General features: G+C 43.4%; 2 protein-coding genes across 3 annotated transcripts in view; one reads left to right on the top strand and one right to left on the bottom strand.

Annotated features, from left to right (window-relative positions):
• Positions 1-804: 804 nt before the first annotated feature.
• LOC306925793 (UPF0598 protein C8orf82 homolog) lies at positions 805-3765 on the bottom strand. Its single transcript, XM_079504869.1, has 3 exons — positions 3371-3765; positions 3209-3257; positions 805-1774 (listed from the first exon to the last, which is right to left on the bottom strand). The coding sequence occupies exons 1-3, from the start codon at positions 3551-3553 to the stop codon at positions 1293-1295; spliced, it is 714 nt and encodes a 237-aa protein (XP_079360995.1). The 5' UTR covers positions 3554-3765; the 3' UTR covers positions 805-1292.
• Positions 3766-22259: 18494 nt separating this feature from the next.
• Positions 22260-23045, top strand: part of cpeb2 (cytoplasmic polyadenylation element binding protein 2) — a 34108-nt gene continuing 33322 nt past the window's right edge. For both annotated transcript variants that reach the window (XM_079504865.1, XM_079504864.1), the window contains exon 1: positions 22260-23045. This exon is cut by the window's right edge and continues 537 nt beyond it. The gene's annotated coding sequence lies outside the window, so the exon portion shown is untranslated.

Genomic DNA, 23045 nt, shown 5'->3' with positions numbered 1-23045 from the left:
TGTAGTATTCCAACAATTCCACGGGAAAAAATATCCACTTGTCTTCAGTATTGAAATGTGAACTCCTCCAGCACAGCAGCCAGCTATCTGAGCTAGTTGAGAAAAATGAATAAATTGTTTATATGAAGAAGTAGGCCTATAGCTGAACAACTAGACTTCTTCATACTTGAGGTGGCCATCTTCATTGACAGGATGGTCATTGTCAAAGTAGGCCCCCAGGTTGAGCTTGAGATCCTTCTCCCAACCTGTCTACCTGCACTGCGATTCCCAACCTGTGGTGGGTGGGCCTGTGGGCCATGAGGATATTGCCAGTGGGCACCCAATAATTGGCAAAAAAGATTTTAATGATATTCTTAAAATAATGAAAAAAAAGGGTAAAAGTTTTTAAAACTTAGGGGGGGAAAATGAGTTCTTTGTTCTGATAAATATGAATTTACAGTAGGCTATACTATGTTAGCTCCATTGATCCATTCATGCGGCCCACCATCTGACCATCTCAAGTGGTCAGATGGGTGGGCCAGTGCCACAAACACTTTCAATATTTTCAAAGAGCCCTGATCCAGACTAGGTGGGGAACCACTAACATTTCACCCAAAACATTTCAGTTCACAAATATGGCTCCATATAGCAGTGATGTAAATAGGTTTTCAGTGTAATGCGTCCCGGGACCCAGGGGTGGTCTTTTAGATGGGTCCCAGGGAAATTTTATGAGTCCTACTTCAATGACATTAGAGTACAGTTTACAGTACAGTATTGCATCCCAGGAGCCAGGACCCCCGGAGGGTGACATGATTGCGTCCCATCAATCAATCAATAAATTAACTTTATTAATTCAGACTCAGGTCCAATTAAAAAACAGACAACATAAAATACTACATACAAACAGGAACATTTTATGTCATGATGATGTACGTTGATAAGAGCGCTCCTCACTTCACATGGGTGTGATTTTTATTATTCTGGACAGGATTTTAATCCATCTCCTGTTGTATGTATAACTTGCAACACTTGCAGGACTTCATATCTGAAGATTCAATGTATTTCACCATCCTTTCTATAGACAGCTCAGCTGAAAAGTGCTGTCACATCACATTTATTATTAATTATTTTTTACTGTGTAAGCCATATGTAGGTGTTCTAAATGATGCATCATTCCAAATCTGTGAATAATATATATTTCTCTCACACCAAACACAACCCAGCAAGCAAGGTTCTAGCAGTGTGTTTACATTTGTTCCATACATTTAAAGTTTCTTTTCAAATTAAAGTACTGCTACCTTCCACTTGCTACATTAGCCTGCACCTCCCTCTCCCCCCCAGTCCTCCTCTTCCCTGGGGAAGAAACTTGCAAGCTCATTGGTTAGTGTGAGCTGTTGCCCTCCGCATAGGAAGTGTGTCGGCTGCCCCGATTGGCTCTGATCCGGAGGGTAAATGAAGGAAGAGCTGAACTCGATTGCTAGGGCTGACCTCACCAGGCCCACACCCCCCAGCTGCTCTGAGCAGGGGTGGTACACCCGTCCACTGGCTGGGTGCATGTAAAGGGCCTCTGGGCGGAATGGCACTGACAGCTTCTCTCCTCCCCAACAGTAGGACAGTGTTCCTGCGGATCCCCCAGACCCCTGCTGTAACAGGTGGGTAAATACCAGGGGCTGGTCATCACAGCGAACAAAGTTTCTCTCCCGCCCACACAGCGACAGGAAGGGGAAGTCCTCCTGGTACCTCCCACTCTGATTGACACGCAAACGGTTAAAGAAGAAGACCAGGAACTTCTTATCTGGAAAGACAATGAAAATGTGTATATTATTGATGTTGAATGTCAATCAAGTTCAACTTAAACTTGTACTTGTAAACATGTATTACTCTTTATTAATACAATGCCATACTTGTGCTCTGGCTCTCTCTGCCTTAAAACAAAAGGACACACCATCACAAACATGCCTACATTGTCATTCATTATATGCAATATACAATAGATTATACAACAAGTGCAGTGCATATGGTTTTGTCACCTGGCTGTAGAAAAAACGTACTGACAACAAGTGTGATTTGATGTTCTGAGCGAGAAGAGAACATGAGCAGGGTGGCTACTAGTGTCCTTAAAGGTGTGTTATTCTTGTGCGTTTGCTCTATATTGTGATAGTAATCATTGCTATAGTGTGTGTGTTCAGTAATAAGGAATTCCCTGTCTCTCCAGCTCTTTAGTAAACAGAAAATAATAGGTTGGGATACCAATTTAATTCAATCAGGAGAGAGAAATGATACAGCAGAATACAGGATAAACAAGTGAAATTGAAATGATGAAACAAATAATGAGCTAACATGGAATTGGAATACTATAACACTTAAGATGATAAATGGGCCATCTGTTCTAAATGATGATGCATCCTGCCAAATATCCTGGGAATATCTATTTCTCTCATACACACAACCTAGGAAAACTATGATACAAGGCTCTAGCAGTGTGTTAACAGTTCCATACATTTTCTCTGAACTGGAAAGATGGGGAGACCCCTGTTATTGAACAAACACAGCAGTATAATTTTAACAAAAACAAAACAAAAACAACAGTTTCATATTTTATCACTTATTACAGTGAGGGATGTACATGTTACACAATTGTGGTTGTACACGGTAGTTCTGGGTCCATGGATTTAGCTGCTAGTCCTTTGCAGCAGTGTGCAGTTATGTCAGGTTGCCAAACCACACTGTGAAATGTGTGAATACAGCCTGTGTAAGCACACTCAAGTTCAGAAGAGCTTTTTTACTTAAATAAAATCTCTTGAGATGCATTTGGTGTTGAGAGACTACTGTATGTGAGGGTGTTTGAGATGTGTATATTAGTATTAAGGTGCAGTATTATTACTGCTGTTGCACTGCTTTTGTCTATAAAGTGCATGGTCATGGTACAAGTTATTAACAACTTCATACTTAAACCTGCACAGTATTAGGGCTCAAACATGCTTAGATTTGAAGCCGAGTAAACTAATTCAAGGCACGTGACACATGTTTTGTTCAAGAGGGTTAAATGGTCAGCTTGAGGTAATCATGTTTTTGAATGGTTTTACAGGCTGATTCATGTCAGGTGGAAGGGCTTTCCAGTAAACATACAGTACGTCCCAACTCCCAACAGTAAATGATCGTTGGGCATGTCATATTAGGTTGTCAAGTCAACCATGTGGCATTTTGATGTGTGAGGTCTTAGTTTTACCTTTGAAGCAAGTGACAAAATTCTTCACTTTAGTGTCATCAAGGAACAGCTGTAAAGCGAAGAACATGATCAAGGTGTTAAACTTAAAAGAAACCGCATGTTCAAATTAGCAAGATCATGCACTCGTGCAGTGAGAGATGTGTGACTGACAACATCAGTCACCTGTCCTTGGTGATCAATGTAATAGAAGTATTCACGGATGCGAGGTTCGGGGCTCTGGCCCTGGATATAGGTGACATTGGTCCGAACAGAGTTGGATAGGTTCACAGTCACACTAATGTTAGACAGGAATCGTACAGCCTTTAGTCCACTTCTGCTGACAGCCAAAACCGACGTCCAAAACATGACTGGACCTCACCACACTAAGATCAGAGCCTGTTGAAAACCATCCGGAATCGTAATCGAGATTCAATGAGCAACAACACGCGTATACAAAATAAATAGATCACTTCACAGAAACAGTTACCCGACTCAGTTTACACCATAGAGCTATAAAGGATAGAGACCGAACTGGAGCGCGCCCCCATGTTGTCATGTTCACGCCAACCCGGAAGAACTTCTTCTATTCCTCCAAAACAAAACGTCACCAGAGCGTCTCTACTGGGTCAGATATTTTCTTGTTTTTCTCTTCAAAATAAAATTGAGAGAACAGAAAATATCATGTTTTATTTTTAAACCTAAAATGAAACAACAGAACCCAGGCCTGTTTTTCGTTATTCTGAATGTCTGTAAACATTGGAAATCAGCGCCTGTTTGGTCAGGGTAAACAAACAAAAATCACATGTTTTTTATATGTTCGATTCCGATTGAAGGCAATTATACTAAGGTCCCCTGCCCCTGACCGACGCGGTCCGAAAATTGAAGCATGGTCCTGATTTCTTTTGTGGGCTAGAATATTAGAAAAATGAACCAATAGGCCTATTTGATATAAAACAAACGTGTTTCTTTAAAGTCAATTCCTTCTGTCGATCAGATTATACTAAGATCCCCTAACCATTAATGACTTAATGTACAGTGGTAATTTGGTAAACTTTGTTTGAGAGACTTCAGTGTAACATGTCAATAATTCGATGCACCTGTGTGGACTCACTAATCAGAGGAGAGTCACAACTAAATAAATAGGTATTTTGTTTCTTTATAGTTTTCACGGTGTCTTGTATGGTCTGTTTGGAGGAGTTAAATTAAGTTTGGAGAGTTTTAATAGAAATAAATAATCCCCTCTGTTATGATGCGCAACGTGGACGTGTTGCACTTTGATTTATAACGAAGCATGTTTCCAAGCTCACCACATGATGGCGACATTGTTTAGCCAAAGACAAGTAAACGTTCGTTGTTATCAGAGTCGTTCAATCTGGTTTGTCATGTGAGGTTGTGATTTAATTATCTTTATGCTTTAGGTCCCTGCACACGGCGTTTTTCGGATTTTTAGCGCCATTTCTCCATCGGTTTTCCGAAAACTTCAGACAGGTCACAGGTATGATTGTTTTTTTACTATTTTGGGGGAAAAAAACATTTTAAAATTGTTCAACTAGCCGATCTACATCTACACTTGTAGATTGGCTATTTGAACTAGGCCTATTAAAAAAAATCAAATTAGTAAAAAAGGCAAAGAAGTTTAGGGATAAGAATAGATTAGACTTTTTTGCCATTTGCACAAGTGCATAGGAAATATTGGAGCGCAGCTCCACCAGAGGGAGTGCAACAAACCATGTACAACCCAGATTCGGCACAAACAAGGGACTAAATTATTTTTGCTCCTATGCCACCAAAATGTGGAACGCCCTACCAACAGTCATTAAGACATGTGAATCCATTGACTCCTTCAAAACCGCTCTCAAAGGGCACCTACGGACGGCTGCAATTCGAAACTGGCCCCTGTAAAATCTGAATCCCCCCCCCCACTGAATTGTCTATTTGTACGTCGCTAAATGTTTTGATGAATTGAACATGGTGGACCCTCTTGTAAACAAGTGTAATGCTTAATTGGGTCGTCCACTCACAGTTAACAGTCTTTGTATTGAGTTTGTGCTTGAAATGTACTGTAATTCTGCAAACTGTTAATAAATATTTCAATCAATCAATCAATCAAAGCTCCCAGGGTCAGCATTAAAAAAGTGTCAGAGAAGAATGCAGATAAGACATGTGTGCTGTCTGTAGATTGTGTCCATGGCAGGGAGGTCTGATCCAATCATTCTCTCCACACTTTTGACAACTCGTTGCAGCGGTTTTCTCTCAGCTTGGGTGATACCGCTGGTCAGGATGCTTTCGACGAGTCCTCTGTAGGCCAGATTAAGGGGTTGAGGACCAAGTTCGGCCTTCTTCAGCACGGACGACAATAGGGCCCATGGGCTCCACAGAAAGTGTTATAGAGGAATTCAAAACAACAATACCTGCAAATACCTCTTTAATGCCTACATACTGTTCATAAAAATAAAATAAAACAGATCTTTTGAAATCTGTCACATTGACAAAACATGTCAGGAAGAGTCCACGAACAACAGGGAAAAAAAGAAAAGGAAAATACAAACGCTTTAGGTTACAGTATTTCCTAATTCCTATTTCCTAATGCAGCAAATATACAGTTTTCTCAGCATCAGTGTTCTCATCATCTCAGGTCCTGCATCAGGCCCTAATATCAAAATTATGTTCCCCATGTCAGTTAGCAGGGGAAAACTACATTTGTGTGTACAAGCTTACAGCGCTGTGAGCTGGTACATCGGCTATTTACGTTATTTGTTGTACAGTGAAGTATATAGGGGTTAAATGGTTAAAAGGGCTGTGGTGTTTTGTATGGACCCACTTTGACAGGGTGGCTTGCTTGGGCATTGTTAGGAGGATCCATTGTTCCGAAGCACATGGACAGGCCTCTAGGCCCTATTTATTGACCCTGTGTGATTGTGATTGGTGGGTCATGGGGCCAGCGTTTGCATCTGTGGTCCATGAGTTTAGGTTGTGATGTAGGCTACTTTATTATTATTGAGAGCATTTGATTGTTGATACATAATAGTGAAATTAACAATTTATTTGGACAGGTGAATATAGTGCATATATCGTTGCAGACAAAAAAAAAAAAAAGTGCGCGCGTGTGTGTGTGCGCGTGTGCGTGTGTGCGTGTGTGTGTGTGTGTGTGTGTGTGTGTGTGTGTGTGTGTGTGTGTGTGTGTGTGTGTGTGTGTGTGTATGTGTGTGTGTGTGTGTGCGTGTGTGTGCGCGTGCGCGCGCATGTGTGTGTGTGTGTGTGTGCGCGCACTGTGTACACGCTGTGTGCACGCTGTGTGCGCATGTTACTTTGGGTTTCTACTGTCTAGTCCGTAGCAGCATGGTTACTGTGGTTACCGTCATGTGAGATCATGTGGGTCTATACTGTATGTATGTCATCATCATGATAAAAGGCACTGCTCACTTCACATGGGTGTGATTTGTTTTTGTGTTTAAGCAATCGAGAAAATACTTCTAATGTATACTGCTAATAATGATAAATTGCAGTAATTAATAGCCTTCTAAATTCTGTTCACGATTGTAACTGGTTGTCATCCTACATGAAAGACAGAACTTTCCCTGCTTTCCCCGTGCCTCTGGGTAATTTCAAATATGATGAATTTAGCATTTACTGTGGGGGTCAGTTCTTGGTCCATTGCTTTTTAATCATATATGCTCAGAGAGAGAGAGAGAGATTGTGGGGGTCTTGTAATCATTTGTTTTATGGGGTGGGTTTATAAATGTGTGTGTGTGTGTGTGTGTGTGTGTGTGTGTGTGTGTGTGTGTGTGTGTGTGTGTGTGTGTGTGTGTGTGTGTGTGTGTGTGTGTGTGTGTGTGTGGGGAGGTGGTAGATGGGTAGTGTTGGCAATGTGTATCTCTTTGTATAATGCTTGCATTTAGTTGGATTGGTTTTCTATGTGAAGTATGATGAGTCTACACGGTGTGAAATGACAAATTAACTTGACTGACTTGATTTGATTAAACATAATATGGTCCTATGCACTGGAAGGTCATTTGACTTTGAATGATACAATAAACAGAAATATGCAATCTAGTGTAGATGCCTCTGAATTTGTGGAGACGATCTACATGATCACCAAACAAACAATAAGCTGGCATGAGCTGTTTCATGCTGCTGCACTGAGCAGAAGCCAATGAGAAAAGACTGTTGTCCCTTTGTTGTATGTTTGTGACGTTTGTCCCTTTTTTATTGATTTCAAAAACACCAATTTGCATAACGATGGCTTCCAAAATCTATACATGAATAAATTATGAATTATTGAATGAACTCATTCATTAGTTTCTGGGCTTCAACAGTTAAGCTTTTTGGCCACTTTCTAACCACGTGGCTGGTGTCAGTCAAGCACTGATGTCAGACACAACAGAAACCATACATGTATTATTAGATGTGTCTTTTGTGATTCAACCCAACATTAATGGGCATTGGGCATATCTCTCGGATCGGCGGTTCGGCATAGGTGTAAGTTTGTAGTTTAAAACAAAATAGTCAAAATATCTGAAATACAAGCTCACAGCACGTCATAATGCAACGTGTTAGGAGTGTGTAGATCAGATATTTTGGCGATTTGTCATACAACTTTTGGATTGATTGAATACTTTATTAGCAGTTTGCAGAAAGTGCAGATGTATAGTTTATAACTAGAAAAAGTGCCACTCGGGGCACAGGTCTCCACCAGGCCAGGTCAGGTTGTGGCCTCCTGGTGGCACTATAATAGGCATATGTGAAAAGGGGGCCATGTTCTTACACCATTGATGGCAATTGGATGATTTAAGGCATTTTGTTCCAAAAATGTGTTTTGCTAAAATCCACCTGTTGGTGGCGTTATAACAGGCCATTGTGAAAAGGGTGGGATATATTCCTCAGCCTAGTAGGAAAGACTGAAAGATTTCACGTAAATTGATTTGAGGCTTTTTGTTTCAAAAGGGCCAATCCTGCAAACTTTGAAAGGGCCAATTATGATGGAATATGAAATATCGGACAGATCCATCTTGAACACATGACTATAGAGATATTGTGTAACGATTTGCAGGATTTTTGGACAGAATCTGGAGGAGTAATATAAAAAAAATGTTTTTTAAAAGTCGGCCTCCTGGTAGCGCTATAACAGGCTGTTCTGGACATTTTGGGGCAGAGGTTCATCGTTGGCATCCAGGGAGTGTGTGTGCAAAATCTGGCATCGACCGGGTTAACGGTGCCGGAGATTAGCTGTTCACGAACGGACGGACGGACGGACGGACGGACGGAGTGCAAAACTGCAAAACATACTCTCCCCATGCCTTCGGCCTGGTGGAGACAATAATGTTAAAAAGGATAACACAAAAAAGGCCAGAGGGCTTATTTCCATTTTGGTCCCTCCTGTGTGTTCAATACTATACAATAAGTAAGGGATAATATCTGGCTAGGTGGTCATTGTCGGGAGGTTAAACTCCCTGTCGGTGAATTATCTCCCGACAATGACCACCTAGCCAGATATTATCCCGCTTATTACATGGCTAACTAACATAAATGAATACATTGACCCAAAACACAACACAAAAAGTATTCCATAAGTTCGCGCTGGCTGCGTCTGCCCAGCTGCAGGGCTGCAGCACTGTCGGAAAACAAGGAAGTGAGTTGATCAAATAGAATCCATTTTGGGGTCCTGCTTCGTCTATTTCTCGCTCAAATGTTTTCAAAAACATTTTTAAGAGCAATGTTTAGCTGTAAATTACATTGTGTGTCACTAGTGTGTGTGTTTACATGGCTGTTATGTTGGAAACGGCAGTAAATCAAGCGGGGCGCAGCTGGTGGTGCTCAGAGGGTTTGATTAGGCAGCGGTCATTATACAGCGGAGCGGTCATTATCATGAGATAACTCACCGCTGAATTAAGCGATTGACCAATCAGAATCAAGCATTCAACCAAGCCATGTAATAAATCAGTTTATTAGTAAAAGTAAAAGTAAAAGTATAATTTCTGTACAAAGTCTTTATGTACTTTGGCTTAATCTTGCCTTAGATCTCTCCAGCCCAGTCCAGAGTACATCTGCCACCCCTAGATGAGTTCATAATCAGTGTCTATGGATGGAGGCTAATGACTGACATGATGAAGGACTGTCACCGCTGTCCTCACACACGACATGCTGCCTTCCTTCCCATCAGGCATCTGGAGCCCGGGGACACCTGTCATCGTTGACCTCTGACCCCGCAGCTGGAGCCCCGCTCTGGGGACACTTCAGATGCCCTCTGACAATGTATGGAAACACACACACATACACACACGCACGACATGTGCACACACACTCATCTAATTGTGTTACTTAATAATAATCGCATTATATAATGATTGAATACAGTGTATGGCTGGTGTTTCATGGATTGAAACAGAACACATACGCACATGTGCATGCATGTGTGTGCATGTGCATGCGCTTGAGCGTACGCGTGTGTGCTGTGCACGCATGTGTGTTTGTCTGTCTAGGCAGGTATCTCCTTTGTTTGTTGAAACAGATACTGGCGTTTGTTGTGACTGTTGTTGCCTGCAGCTTGTGTGCGTGTACGCACGCACACGTGTGTCTGAGTGAGTGAGTGAGTGAGTGAGTGAGTGAGTGAGTGAGTGAGTGAGTGAGTGAGTCAGTGAGTCAGTGAGTGTGCGTGCGTGCATGCATGCATGCGTGCATGCATGCATGTGTATTCACAGTCACATGCACACTTTTGTAAGCGTATTGCCCCACCAAAGTTGTATTGTTGCATTATTTGCCGTCATCTCGCATGCATGCAAGCACGCATGTATGGAGAGTGCTGCGCTGTAGGCTCTGCTCATGTTTGCTGTTACAACAGCTCCCTGGCTTCTGTGCAGCACGCAGAGGAAATCTATCCTGACACGAAGATAAGGCCCTCGATATCTCTCTCTCTCTCTTTCTTTCTCTCTCTCTCTCTATCTCTCTCTCTCTCTCTCTCTCTCTCTCTCTCTCTCTTTCTTTCTCTCTCTCTCTCTCTCTCTCTCTCTCTCTCTCCCTCTCGCTCTCTCTCTCTCTCACACACACACACACACACACACACACACACACACACACACACACACACACACACACACACACACACACACACACACACACACACACACACACACATGAGCCATATAGCTTAGCAGCTGGACAGATGTGATGGATGGTCGGTAATCACACGGAATAGCAGGATGGGATTAGTAACAACAGTAACCTCTTGATAACAGTGAGAGAAACAGAGATGACACAGTGATGTTTATTAACAATGATGAAAGATCACTGTGGCCACTGGCCAGTGGAACCTATGTTGAATGTACAGCCACACAGTCAAATTCATCCATAGTGTTCATTTCGCATACAGGCACCTCAATATTTCTTTACATTTTGGTAAGAAGAGCCCATTTAACATTGCGGTACTCACAATGTTTAGGTGGTTAGATGGTTCAGTGGTTATTACCTTATAATTTCACCACCATGCACCTCAAAGTCTGCTACGATGAACAATTGACCATTGTACATACTTTCTTATTCTCTTTATTGCTGCTATTCTTTTTTTGTTTGTTCCTTATTAATGCCATTATGTTCAAACCAAAGAATGTTGTATCTTGAAGAATCTTGAAGAAGATTTTGAAGAATCTTGAAATATGGAATCTTAAAATCTTCATAGATGATGATGAAAATATTTACTCCTGAAACTCAGTGAGTGTTCAAATGAGGATTTTAGTGTCCACCACAGTGACTCGACCCGTCCCTTCCTCTCTCATAATATTTGTGCAAAGCGTGACAGATGTGAGCATCCCTTTTACCCTAGTGCCAGCCCTGTCAGCCTGCAACCCAATCAGTCCACACGAGCATTCTGCTGCGGGCCATAAAATGCAAATATGTTCCACACTGATACCAGGCCTGCTGCTGCCCCTCCAACCCACCACAAATGATACCAGTCGCAGAGGAGGAGGAACCTGAATTGATTGATTCCACAGCGGCGCCTGCTGCTGCTGTACAATTAGAAAGGTGTTGCTCATGGGGGGGTTGAGGAGGGCCGTTTGGAGTGTAGTGATAAGGTCATCAGGGTGCTGTGTGACAATCTGCTTGTAAGGCCACGATCTGATGTGCTTTTAACATTGTTACTGCTGGCTTACTGTGTGTGTGTGAGTGCGTGTGTGCGTTCCGCGTGCATACTTATATTACTATACTTCCAAGGGCCAAGAATTTGATAAACAAATTCACCGGTTCCCCACAAAATAACTCACTCAGGCTTGGGTTAAAATGATGGTCAAATGGTATTTATAAAATTGCCTTCCTACAATCTGCACGAGTATTGTGTGTGTGTGTGTGTGTGTGTGTGTGAGAGGGGCTTTATCAGTGAGTGACACAGAGAGCCATTCAGGCCACAGAGTCACAACAAAGGGCTAATTTAGTGGAACAAAGACATCTCGGTCCTGGAGGCCACGCCGGCTGCAGATCACAACAATAACCCTCCCGTAGGCCGTAGCCTTTCACTAAACGCCCAAAAGACTTTAAACAAACCAATAATACCACATCAACTCCTCAGGTAAACACAAACACGGGCGGCCTGTTATTTGATCCCCAGGCACAGATAGGCTGACCTTTGGTACACAAGAAGAATAAATAGTATAATCTGTGTCACACAAATATGATTTTGTTGCACTTGCATGCATTTCTGCCTAATGGCTGAGACTTATGTAAGCAGCTGGCCTATAGCGTTACTGCTCCTCTCCAGTGGTGTAAAGTAACTAAGTACATTTATTTACCCAAATATTGTGCTTGATTACAATTTCAAGTTTACTTGAGTATTTCCATTTCTTCATACTTTAAACCTAGGCAAATATTTGTACTTTTTACTCCACCACATGTACTTGAGAGATTTAGTTACTGGTATACTTTGCAGGTTTAGATTATTATTATTAATGAATCACTTATCTTCAAAATGTTTAGCAAAATGTAAGATCTACAAGCTCACAACACGTTGCATCACAAAGCGCTGTGAGCTTGTGGGTCTGCAGTTGTCGAATAGCCTAAGTATGAATAGACGATGCTCATACTTTTGTACTTGACTTACAGTAAGTAGGTAGTACCCCCCCACAGCTCCTCTCCTCTCTCAGCACAGTGACATCCATGAAATAAGAGCTCTGTGCTGAGTACCGTGGCTGAGAGACGCACTTCCTGTGTGGCGAGGAAGGAACAGGGGAGAAGAGAACATGCCTCATTTGGAATGCACTCGTACTAGTGCTGAAAATATGACTTCAAATCACTATCACCATTTCTCACTATTGCCTCGATTACGATATGACCTTATTCTTTTTGTTTTATTTGTAAGCAAAAACAGCAGATCTGCAAAATAATACAGTGCTTAAGTGGTTAATTAGCCTAATCGATGTAGTTGATTATAAAAAAATCAATTACATTTTTAAATACAATCTGGTTCTCGATTATTCGAATAACCCATGAGCAAGATTACAGTAAGTCAGTTATCGGTTCTACATGTCGGTTTTGATATATTTTCATATACGCCCAGCCCTAAACACACCCCACTCATCACAATACACTCGTCACACTTGACAGACAGGTCTGTCAAACAGGATGGGCAGATCAATGCACCCCCCTCCCAACACTACCTAGCCCTTAAAGCACACACACACACACACACACACACACACACACACACACACACACACACACACACACACACACACACACGGGGAGGGGGGGCGGGGGTAAATAGAGTAATCAAATAGACAAAAGGAAATGCAGATTACCTGTTGCTATGACAACGGCAGCTGCAGTGTGTCGGACATGCTCTCAGACAGGGCTAAGTGGAGGAGGTGCTTCTGCAAACAGCATGAAATGTGATCTGGCTCACAAGCAGTACGTGGGCCAGGTGCTTCCAGCAGCACCACAGAACCCTGGCTCACAACACAAGCAGTGGGCCAGGTGCTTCCAGCACAGTCAATCACAGTCATCAAATTTGTCCGTACACGGACAAGATGTGTCGTGGCAAAACTTGGTCTTGTCTGTGGCAAATTTTAGATTGTCTTTTCTACACACCATTATAATGTTCTTATTTTGATCATGAGACCCAATTGTTGAATGTCATGTCTCCATGTTTTCTTCAGAATATGACACTATGGCATATTAGGAGATCAACCAATACTAGTGGATCTCAAATGCTTTATTTGAAAGGACCCCCTTAACTCTGAGAGTGTACAAAATGGTTCCATTTGTACACTCAGAGTTACAGCACTGTTATGGTCATTCAGGGCTAGCTCTTTATGTGTTTCTGGTAATATTATTGTCCACTCATTTTGTCTGTCCATGGCAAAAATGGAATTTTGACAAAAATGTTACCACAAGCCAGCATGGCGATGACCACAGAATCCTGGCTCAGAAGCAGTGGGAGTGCTTCCAACAGCACCACAGAATCCTGCTGCTCACAGCCTATACTGTACCTGTTTCATCTGAGCTGCTGGTCACCATGACTGCTCATTGTGAAACACTAGGACTGGCCGATGCGACTTCGAATCACGATTATTTCAAACCTTTAGCCTGGATTACAATTAATGAACGAATATTTAAAGGGGGGAAAAATCAGTATATTGGTTCTAGATGTCGGTTACTATACATTTCCGGTTAATTGACCAGTGATCAGTGTTCACAATGACCAGCCGTGCAGCACGTGTGATTCAAAGCTGTGGCCTGGTAAAGACCGTAAAGACCCGCCCCCGCCTGCCTCTGATTGGCCCCCCTCCTACTACTACTGCAATTTCCAGCCTCTGCCTCAGCCAATTGAGGCTCAACCAATCAGGCTCTGCCAGTGGGCCGAATTGATTGCCAAGTACACTTTTCACAGTCAGTTTGCCCACTTCACACACAGGCACACAGGCACATACACAGATCTCCATGTGGGACACCGGCTGACAGTTAAAACGGGTGCTATGGCAATGTATATCATTAGGTTCCCAAGTTGCATCGTTCCCAAGTAGGCCGGTGGCCGACTGCGACGGGCACGTACAGGTCTGGTTCTAATACAGCCAGAAAACCACATTCTGGCAGCCAGCTCGATATAGTGTGCCTCGTTAGTCACTATACCACAGGTAGTTTCAAGGAAGCAATCTGATTGGTTACAAATGAGCATCACCTAATCAAAACATAAAAAACAGCTGTGCTGGGCAGTCGACGCAGGCAGTGCTACTAGCTAAGCTAGGTGATTACATGGGACGTAGTGGCTACATCTGTCATTAAAAAAATATGATTTGTAATCGAATATCTTATTTTTAAGGGTAACTGTGGTATAATCACTTCTGCGCTGCTTATGGAACTTGCCTATCGGCTCGTTCCTGCAGCAACGCAAGGCATGCCATTAGTAAGGGATAATGTATGGCTGAGTGGTCATTGTTTATAGATAAATCACAGACAGCGGAGCCTGAAGGTGATTTATATATAAACAATGACCACTCAGCCATACATTAACCCGCTTATTGCACGGCTACTTATTGATTGATTGATTGAAATATTTATTAACAGTTTGCAGAATTACAGTACATTTCAAGCACAAACTCAATACAAAGACTGTTAACTGTGAGTGGACGACCCAATTAAGCATTACACTTGTTTACAAGAGGGTCCACCTTGTTCAATTCATCAAAACATTTAGAGACGTACAAATAGACACTTCTATATAGTCAAAGAACAGAACAGGAATTCATCATAAGGGAGGTAAAAAGGGAAAAGAAACATATACAGTGAGGGGAAAAGGGGGTGGGCGGTGGGGGGGGGGGGGGGGGATTCAGATTCAGTGTGATAACATTGTCACCCACTCTAACCAAGAAGCCATTTGCCTTGCTGAGATTACTATTAGATCCAAAGAGAATGGATTCAGTTTTTCCCAGGTGTAAAGATAGTTTGTTATCAGCGAGCCAGGTGCAGATTCTACTGAGTTCAGAGCTGAGGGCCTTTTCAACCTGCAGTTTGTTCCTGTCCGAGACTAGCAGTGCCGAGTCATCTGCGAACAGGAACAAGTTGCAGTCACAAGCTGATATATGTAAACGACAAGCTGTCATGTCGTTTACATATATTAGGAACAGTAAAGTCCCTAGTATGCTTCCTTGTGGAACGCCACAGCTCACTGGGAGGGGGGGGACAGTGTTCCATTCACCTCCACCATCTGTTCTCTCCCCTCCAGGTAGGATTGCATCCAGCTCACTGATGTGCTGGAAAGGGGCATTCCACTAATTTTCAACATTTTACTATATGTCATTAATATACCTTAGAGCTGTTATGTGGGGGAAAAAGTCCCCCCATTCTGTGTTTCCTAGAACTGGAGGTCTGAAAAAAGGTTCTAGGAAACACAGAATGGGGGGACTTTTTTTTATTATATATAGTATATTAATGACATATAGTAAAATGTTGAAAATGAGTGGAATGCCCCTTTCTTTTGTACGTGGCGTAAGTATTTGCGCCACGTAAATATACCATACCATACCATACCATACCACCTTTATTTATATAGCACATTTAAAAACAACAACGTTGTACCAAAGTGCTTTACATTAAAAAACGTCATTAAAACAACATACATAGTGTCACATTGAACATCAGAAAACATCTCATATTGTGCTTGGAAATGCCAAGGAATAAAGGTAAGTCTTGAGGCGTGATTTAAACACCTGGAGGGTGGGGGCTCTACGTGTTTATAAATATACCCGTACCCCCCAGCTATGGGACATATCTGCCATCTACGTACGTACATTCCCACTACGGGGCAGAAACGTGCAGTGTCGGTAGGCCAATGAGAGGCTGGCAGGGGCGGGTCTTAACACAACCGGGCCACAGTTTTAAATCACGGGTGCAGCACACGACTGCCAGTCTGTATGTGTGAGTGTGTGCAGGCATTGCAGGGATGCATCCATGTGCATAACATGTGTGACCTGAAAATCACACCTTTTTCATTATCACATCACATATGTGTCAGGAAATACAATGTGTGTGTGTGTGTGTGTGTGTGTGTGTGTGTGTGTGTGTGTGTGTGTGTGTGTGTGTGTGTGTGTGTGTGTGTGTGTGTGTGTGTGTGTGTGTGTGTGTGTGTGTGTCTGTCTCTCGGGGTGGGGTGAATTTTCCACATACTGTATATCACTATACCACCAGCTCAGTAGCTTTGTGATTAGAGTGTCTGCCCAGCTGTGATTGGGAGGTCTGGGATTCAATCCACGGCCAAGTCATACCAAGGCATAGACTATAATACAATGGTAGGCCTGCCCAGTGCCACTGCCTTCCTGCTTGGCATTCAGCATCAAAGATTGGATTGGGCTAAGTCTCAGTGACATAGAATATAATGTCCAGGGGATATACTATACTTGTACTGTACATCAAGCTGTCTCACGCTACGGAAACAGGAGATAGGCTCCTGACCACATGGCTCAGGAATCGTCATTATATCAGCATTATAGATTCAAGATTCAAGTTTTTATTTATTGCTACATCGTATGAGTATATAAAAGCTAAATGATTTGATTTTGGTCCTTCAAATTTGGTCCTTCAAACTAATGATCATGATAAAATAACACAATTGACACAGGGGTGAAAAATGGGTTACAAAATCGTGGGATAAAAATTATAAAGAAAAAAATAAATAACACAATTCTTTCCTACTCAGTCTGTCTCATAGGAGGGCTGTGGGCAGTTCAGAAACCCGTCCACCAGTGACTTCATCCATAGGGAATCGAAGCTAATAGAAACCGCAGGCTTTCTATTCCTGAAAAGTTGCAATGCAAAAATGGAAGCCATCGTTCTCACGATAATAAAAATCTAAATATTTTTTCAAAAGAATCTTGTTTAAAAAATAATCTGTCTAACGATGATGTCACTGGTGGACAGGTTTCTGAACTGTCCACAGTGACACAGACTGAGTAGAAAAACATTGTAGTATTTTATCATGAACATTAGTGAGGACCAATTATATGAAGATAGGTTGAAAAGTGGTGAAGTGGCCCTTTAATGACATTTAATGTTTGTGTTAGGGACAAGATGACGTACATTTTCCCTTCATTGTCAATGGCATTTTTAAAACAAACATTGAACTAAAATCAAACATTAAACCATCTTTATTGTCAATGGCGTTTTTAATACAAACATTGAACTAAAAACAAACATTAAACCTGTATATAGGAGGGGCTAGCGCCCCTCAAAAAAAGTCATTCTGGCCAATCACAATTTGCGTCCTCACTTTTGTGTTTACACACTTTTGTCTTCAATGTTTGTGTTTACACAAACCCTGAAAGCTGGACACCTCAAAAAACAAAAACACAAACAGTAACATAGAAAGATAATAGCTGCATAGATTAGGCTACCACTAAAGCATGTGGGAAATTCAACCGTTGACGTTGAACTATGCCCAGGTTAGATAATCAACTTTAAGTGTCACATTGTCCATGTACGTAACAGGGGCCTCCGGGCCAGCTGGGAAGGGGGGGGGGGCTTTGGGAGTCAGAGGAAGGACACACATCCCCACCTCGCCAGCCATCCTCCATACAGTCCCAGGCCTCCCCCCCCCCCCCCCCCCCCCCCCCGCCCCCGACACAGACGCATCATCGGAGGCCAGCAGCTGGCAGCCTGCCTGCCCCATTTGAACTCCCATCAGCACTCACTGCAGACCGGCTAATCACAGCCAATGATGGCTCAGCACCACCACCACCACCACCACCACCACCACCATCGGCCCTGGACACCACCACACCTGCCCCCCACAACACAGGCGCCACGCACGTACGCAAGCACGCACGCACGCACGCACGCACGCACGCACGCACGCACGCACGCACACACGCACACACACACACACACACACACACACAAACACACTATCATAAGGTCCCAGATGGCACCGTCCCACCAGTGTGTGAGTGTGTGTGGGGGGGTGGGGGGGGCGCAGTGTCCTCTTACCTCCCCTGACAGCTGAAGGTGCACTGGTGACAGAGAGTGAGGAGTCCCGGAACCAAATGAAGCCATCAGCAGCTGGAGGTGAATCCTATGTTGAGGGGTTTGCCGTTGTCTTACAAAAACGTACCGAAAATAGCAGACGACAAGCTCACAACACGTCACATTTTTGAGGGGCGCTAGCCCTCCAATGTCTGGCTTTTAGAAATGACGTCATATGACAGCCAAGTCTATGGACTTTTAATGTTTGTCTTTAAACAGGACCCCACTCCTAACGTCATGTGGCAGCCACAGTGGGCGCCCCTCACTTCACACGAGTTTTGAAAATCGGGACGCCAGGGTCAATGTGGTTAAACAATGTGGGTGTGTTGATGACTGTATAATGTACTCACAGCCACACATTGCTTCACACGCCTGGATGTGTCATTAAACACACATTGATGAGCGCTCATGTCATCCAAAAGAGATGTGACAGCCTGCATGGTCGTTGGCAGCGGTCCCACAGTGGTCATTAAGGTGACTTTTATTATCTTTAGCCTATAAATACGATTACAGCTGTGGGGGTGGAGGGGTCTTTAGCAATTGCAATTTTTGTATTTTTGTGTTAGTAATCCATTTCTGCGTGGGTGACTTGACGGTACAGGGCTGTGCATGTACAATATATGCACTGAGATAAGCTGCCATCATCGTTAAGCAGGGAGCAGATGGTACATTGATCCTGTGCACATCACTGTAGTCTGGTATGTGCCTTCCTCATTAGAACCACTCTCACATACAAACGCAGAAATATAATACGTACAAATTGACATAATATTCACATCAGACACCTTTTAAATTATCTAAAGGGGTCCATTACAGCAGTAGTTGTCAAACGTTTTAATTTAAAAAAGGATCCCCAGTTTGATATGCATTAGATAGACCATTGATACCATTTTCTTTCTCTGGGGACCAAATCTACACAAGCCTATAAAATAGTGTGCAAATGGTCATTTTCCAAACAAATTCAAAGATTTCCCAACTGCGAAAATAGAATATCTACAAGCTCGTAATGTGTGCCACTGCCAAGCATTGTGCATCTGCTATGTTCACCATATTTGAATTAGGACTTATTTCACCCTTTTTGCTAAAATAATATATGTTAATGACATTTAGAAGATTTACACACTTTCCTGGGGGTCTTTATGTGTGTAATATGTGGTTTTAGATATTTTAGATTTTAGCAGTGAGCCCAGTGTCTCTGATGTCATGGACACTGGCCTCACTTACTTCCTGGACTCCATGGAAGGAAAGAAACATGTGCAGTTGAGACCAGGAAGTTGTACATGCACAAATTTGGGCATGTACAACTTCCTGGTCTCAACTGCGCATGTTTCTTTCCTTCCATGGAGCAACATGGCGTCGCCCGTACGGTCTTCACGTCTCGTCCTTTTTAGACAGTCCTTGGACTCCATGTTGTCTCAGTAAGACAGCCCTCCCCATAGACATATATAAAGGCTAGATGGCTCAAGGCGGAGTCTCTGACGTAGTTCACCCGGCGGCCATCTTGCTTCGGGACTACAGTACAGTATGTTCAATGGCAGCTCAAACAAAAACAGGCATAACTCGCTCAAATCTTGACAGATTTACGGGTTGGTTTATTACAAACGTTGTCAACGTGGCTATGATTCAGGACACTTATCTGCTTAATTTTGTTTTTTATATGAACGTCGTATAAAAGCATATAAGTATGCAGACGTCTCTGACATTTATAACAAACCAAACCGTTTGAAAATCGGTTGAAAATTGAGCAAGTTATGGTTATTTAAAAGTACATGCCCCATAGACACAATGTTATGCTGCCCCGAGGTAAGGTGGCCGCCACATAGCGACGTCGCTCTCCATTGGCCAGAGCGCGGGTGAGCCATCTAGCTTTCTTATATATATATGGCCCTCCCCCTATCCACAAGGAGGAGCAGTGCACCAAAGAATTATGGGAATTGTAGTCCAGGAAGTAAGTCAGACCAGTGTCCATGACATCAGAGACACTGGGCTCACTGCTAAAATCTAAAATATCTAAAACCACATATTACACACATAAAGACCCCCAGGAATGTGTTCTAAACGTCATTAACATAAAGTGTCCCTTTAATGTGCTTTTTCCTTCCTAGAAATTGTGAAGCCAAAAGTAGGTTACAAAATGTAGTGGAGTGAAAGTCATAAGTGTCCAAAAAAATACAAATCCTCAAGTAAAGTACAGATCCTCAAAAATATAATCGAATCAAACATAATCTTCAGTCCATCACTGATGAAGGGTGATCACACAGAAGGTCTGTCTCCATACTCTGTAATATATGTCAGCTTTGTTGTAGTGCAGGCGACGAGGATCCAATCATCTCCTTTGACATGCGCTGCTGTGACTGTCTGGCAGATATAGCCTACCGGATACTGTAGTATGCAATAAGCACACTGCTATATTTAGCTGCAGGATCTGTGTGTGCGTAAAGTGACGCACATAGAGTGAACGCATCCACACACACCACCGTGTGTGGTGAAAAGAGGTTGTGCCACACTGAGTTGTGGCACATAGCCAGAAGTAGCTAGTTTTAGCCCCACCCCCTGGTATCATTCATAGGCTAGTATAATAGCCTAATAATGACACATCATGCATGGCTATGAATAGGCTATAATGTAGCATAGGCCTATTATGCTCAGGAAACCATACAATCTTGAGCTTTTTGGAACAAAGACAGAGGACTGGCCCTTGAAGCGGCAAAATCCACGATCCCCAGTTAAATGAAATGAATAAAACAGTAGGTCTATTTTTACCTATATGGTATAGGCTGTTACTACAATATAGACCTACAGTGAGCCCACATCTCTTCCAACATTGAGACATAATTAACCTTTGACCCTGGTGTTGGGTAGGACAGCTGGCCTACTGGATGATAACAGGTAGCACTGCCTGGAGCTCATGCATGTGCATGTGCAATAACTAGCCTATAATGCTGCTTGAAAGGGGTAGAAATGTGGTTTGAGTCCCGGATAGCATAGATTAAGAAGTAGATTGATTGCCATAGGCCAAATAATGTAATGGACGGTATGGACCGTCCCTTACTCGGAGTGTCCAAAATGGAACAGTCACTAAGTTGTCTATCTACATCATCATTCCTACCGACAGTAAGTATAAAGTATAGCCCAATGCGCTACTGTGGTGTGGCCCAGAGCCATCTAATAGAAGAGTTACGATATTGAGGGGGCAGAAGCCGAGCACTCGCACTGTTCATGCAGCCTGCCTGAACTGGGACAAGCTGGTTTTGAAATACATTGTTTTCAATGAGGGTGGCGCAAATAATCTGCTATTTTAGGCATGTGTGCAACATGACAACTGTTTTAAAGTATTGTACAGTGACAACTAAAGTCTCTGTAATGTTTATGTTGTACGTCGATTACAACAAAACAATCTAAAATAAAGGGATTTAAGATCATTAAAGCTGGGCTGTTGCCTGGTTCCAATGCATTTCTGCCTACTTCCGGTCCAGGACTTGTCCCTATTTGTTGTCCACTGGCCTCATGAAGTGAACGGAGTTTTCGTAACTCTGTCTTACTCTATGGCTCTGGTGTGGCCCAACTGCACTTTATGAATAATGAAAAAAATGACGTAAACAATGCGGCGCTCTCCTTTGCAGGCCGGCGTTCACCGGGGGCGGAGCGTTGCGAAGCGTGACGCGGCCGTGACGTAGTCTCTCCACTCGGGGATGTTTAATCCTTCTTGCCGCATGCACTGCAGCAGCAACAGAACACACACACCGGTGGTACAACCAACCAGCAGAGCAGAGGAGAGGAGGCAGGCAGGCAGGGGCTCACCCAACAACCAACCCATATGGACCACATATAGAGGACAGATAAGGCCCACATTAATTGGTCTTTAAAAGAAAAGAATCAGAGAAAACGAAGGAAGACTTGAATCATTTACTAGGCTATTATTTATTTGGATAGGTCGAACTCGAACCCCTCCTCTCTCTCTCTCTCTCTCTCTCTCTCTCTCTCTCTCTCTCTCCAAAGAAGACTACTAGACTGTTCTATCAAAAAAGACTGAATTCCATTTTCGACTATATATACGACTATATATATGTTTTTGTTGCAACAGTAAATGGGTGATCACGGCTTGCTGTCAGATAACATAAGCACTCTACTGGGCGGACTGAGTCGCTCCTTTCAGATCCTCCTCGGCCTCTCCTCCTCCTCCTCCTCCTCCGGTGCCACTCGGCCGGTTGCGGCCCGGTTCGTCCTTGACGTCCCCGCTGCCGTTGCTCCTGTCAGCCGCTCTGCATCATCATCATCTTCATCATCATCATCAGAACATGCAGGATGAGCCTGCGGGGTTGACAACCATCACAACCACACAACCAGCAGCAGCCGGTGGCCCAGCGAGAAGGACAAGAAGAAACACAACAGCAACGTCAACGCGAGGATCGACAGGAATGGGATCTAACAACTGAACCAGACCGAACACCCATTACAGCAACCCGAACCACGAGCACAGCAGCCGCAGCGGACTACATACGGACAGCAGCCCTCTGAGCCACCATCACCACCAACCAGTGTGTTATAGATTTACCCCCGAATTCGACCGGGATCGTTTTCGTCCGACGCAGTCTATCTGTGACCTTCAGCAGCACAACAACCGGAACATACATGATCAGCAGTTACATCAGCACACCGAGCTGAGCTGAGCTCCAGCAGCACACAGTGCCAGAGGAGCAGCCAGTCACCTGCCGCAGAGGCAGCACTTGAGCACAGCGCAGCCCAGCGCGGAGCCTCGTCGCCCGGCAGGGACCAGCGGCTCTACCCGGGGATTGAACAGACCGAAGTCGATGCGCCTGCGTCGTCTTCGTCGCCCGCTTCCGTGAAACCCCCCCACACA

This window comes from Electrona antarctica (genome assembly GCF_951216825.1).
Source record: "Electrona antarctica genome assembly, chromosome: 7".
Taxonomy (NCBI): Eukaryota; Metazoa; Chordata; class Actinopteri; order Myctophiformes; family Myctophidae; genus Electrona; species Electrona antarctica.
Note: the sequence above shows the minus strand (reverse complement) of the source record. Positions and strands in the feature narration are given on the sequence as shown.

Excerpts from the sequence above, each read along its gene's own strand:
- LOC306925793 (XM_079504869.1), bottom strand. The coding sequence starts at position 3,553 with ATGTTTTGGACGTCGGTTTTGGCTGTCAGCAGAAGTGGACTAAAGGCT. Across the intron at positions 3,258-3,370 it reads ACATTGATCACCAAGGACAG|CTGTTCCTTGATGACACTAA; the intron begins GTGACTGATGTT and ends TTCGCTTTACAG. Across the intron at positions 1,775-3,208 it reads TTTTGTCACTTGCTTCAAAG|ATAAGAAGTTCCTGGTCTTC; the intron begins GTAAAACTAAGA and ends TTGTCTTTCCAG.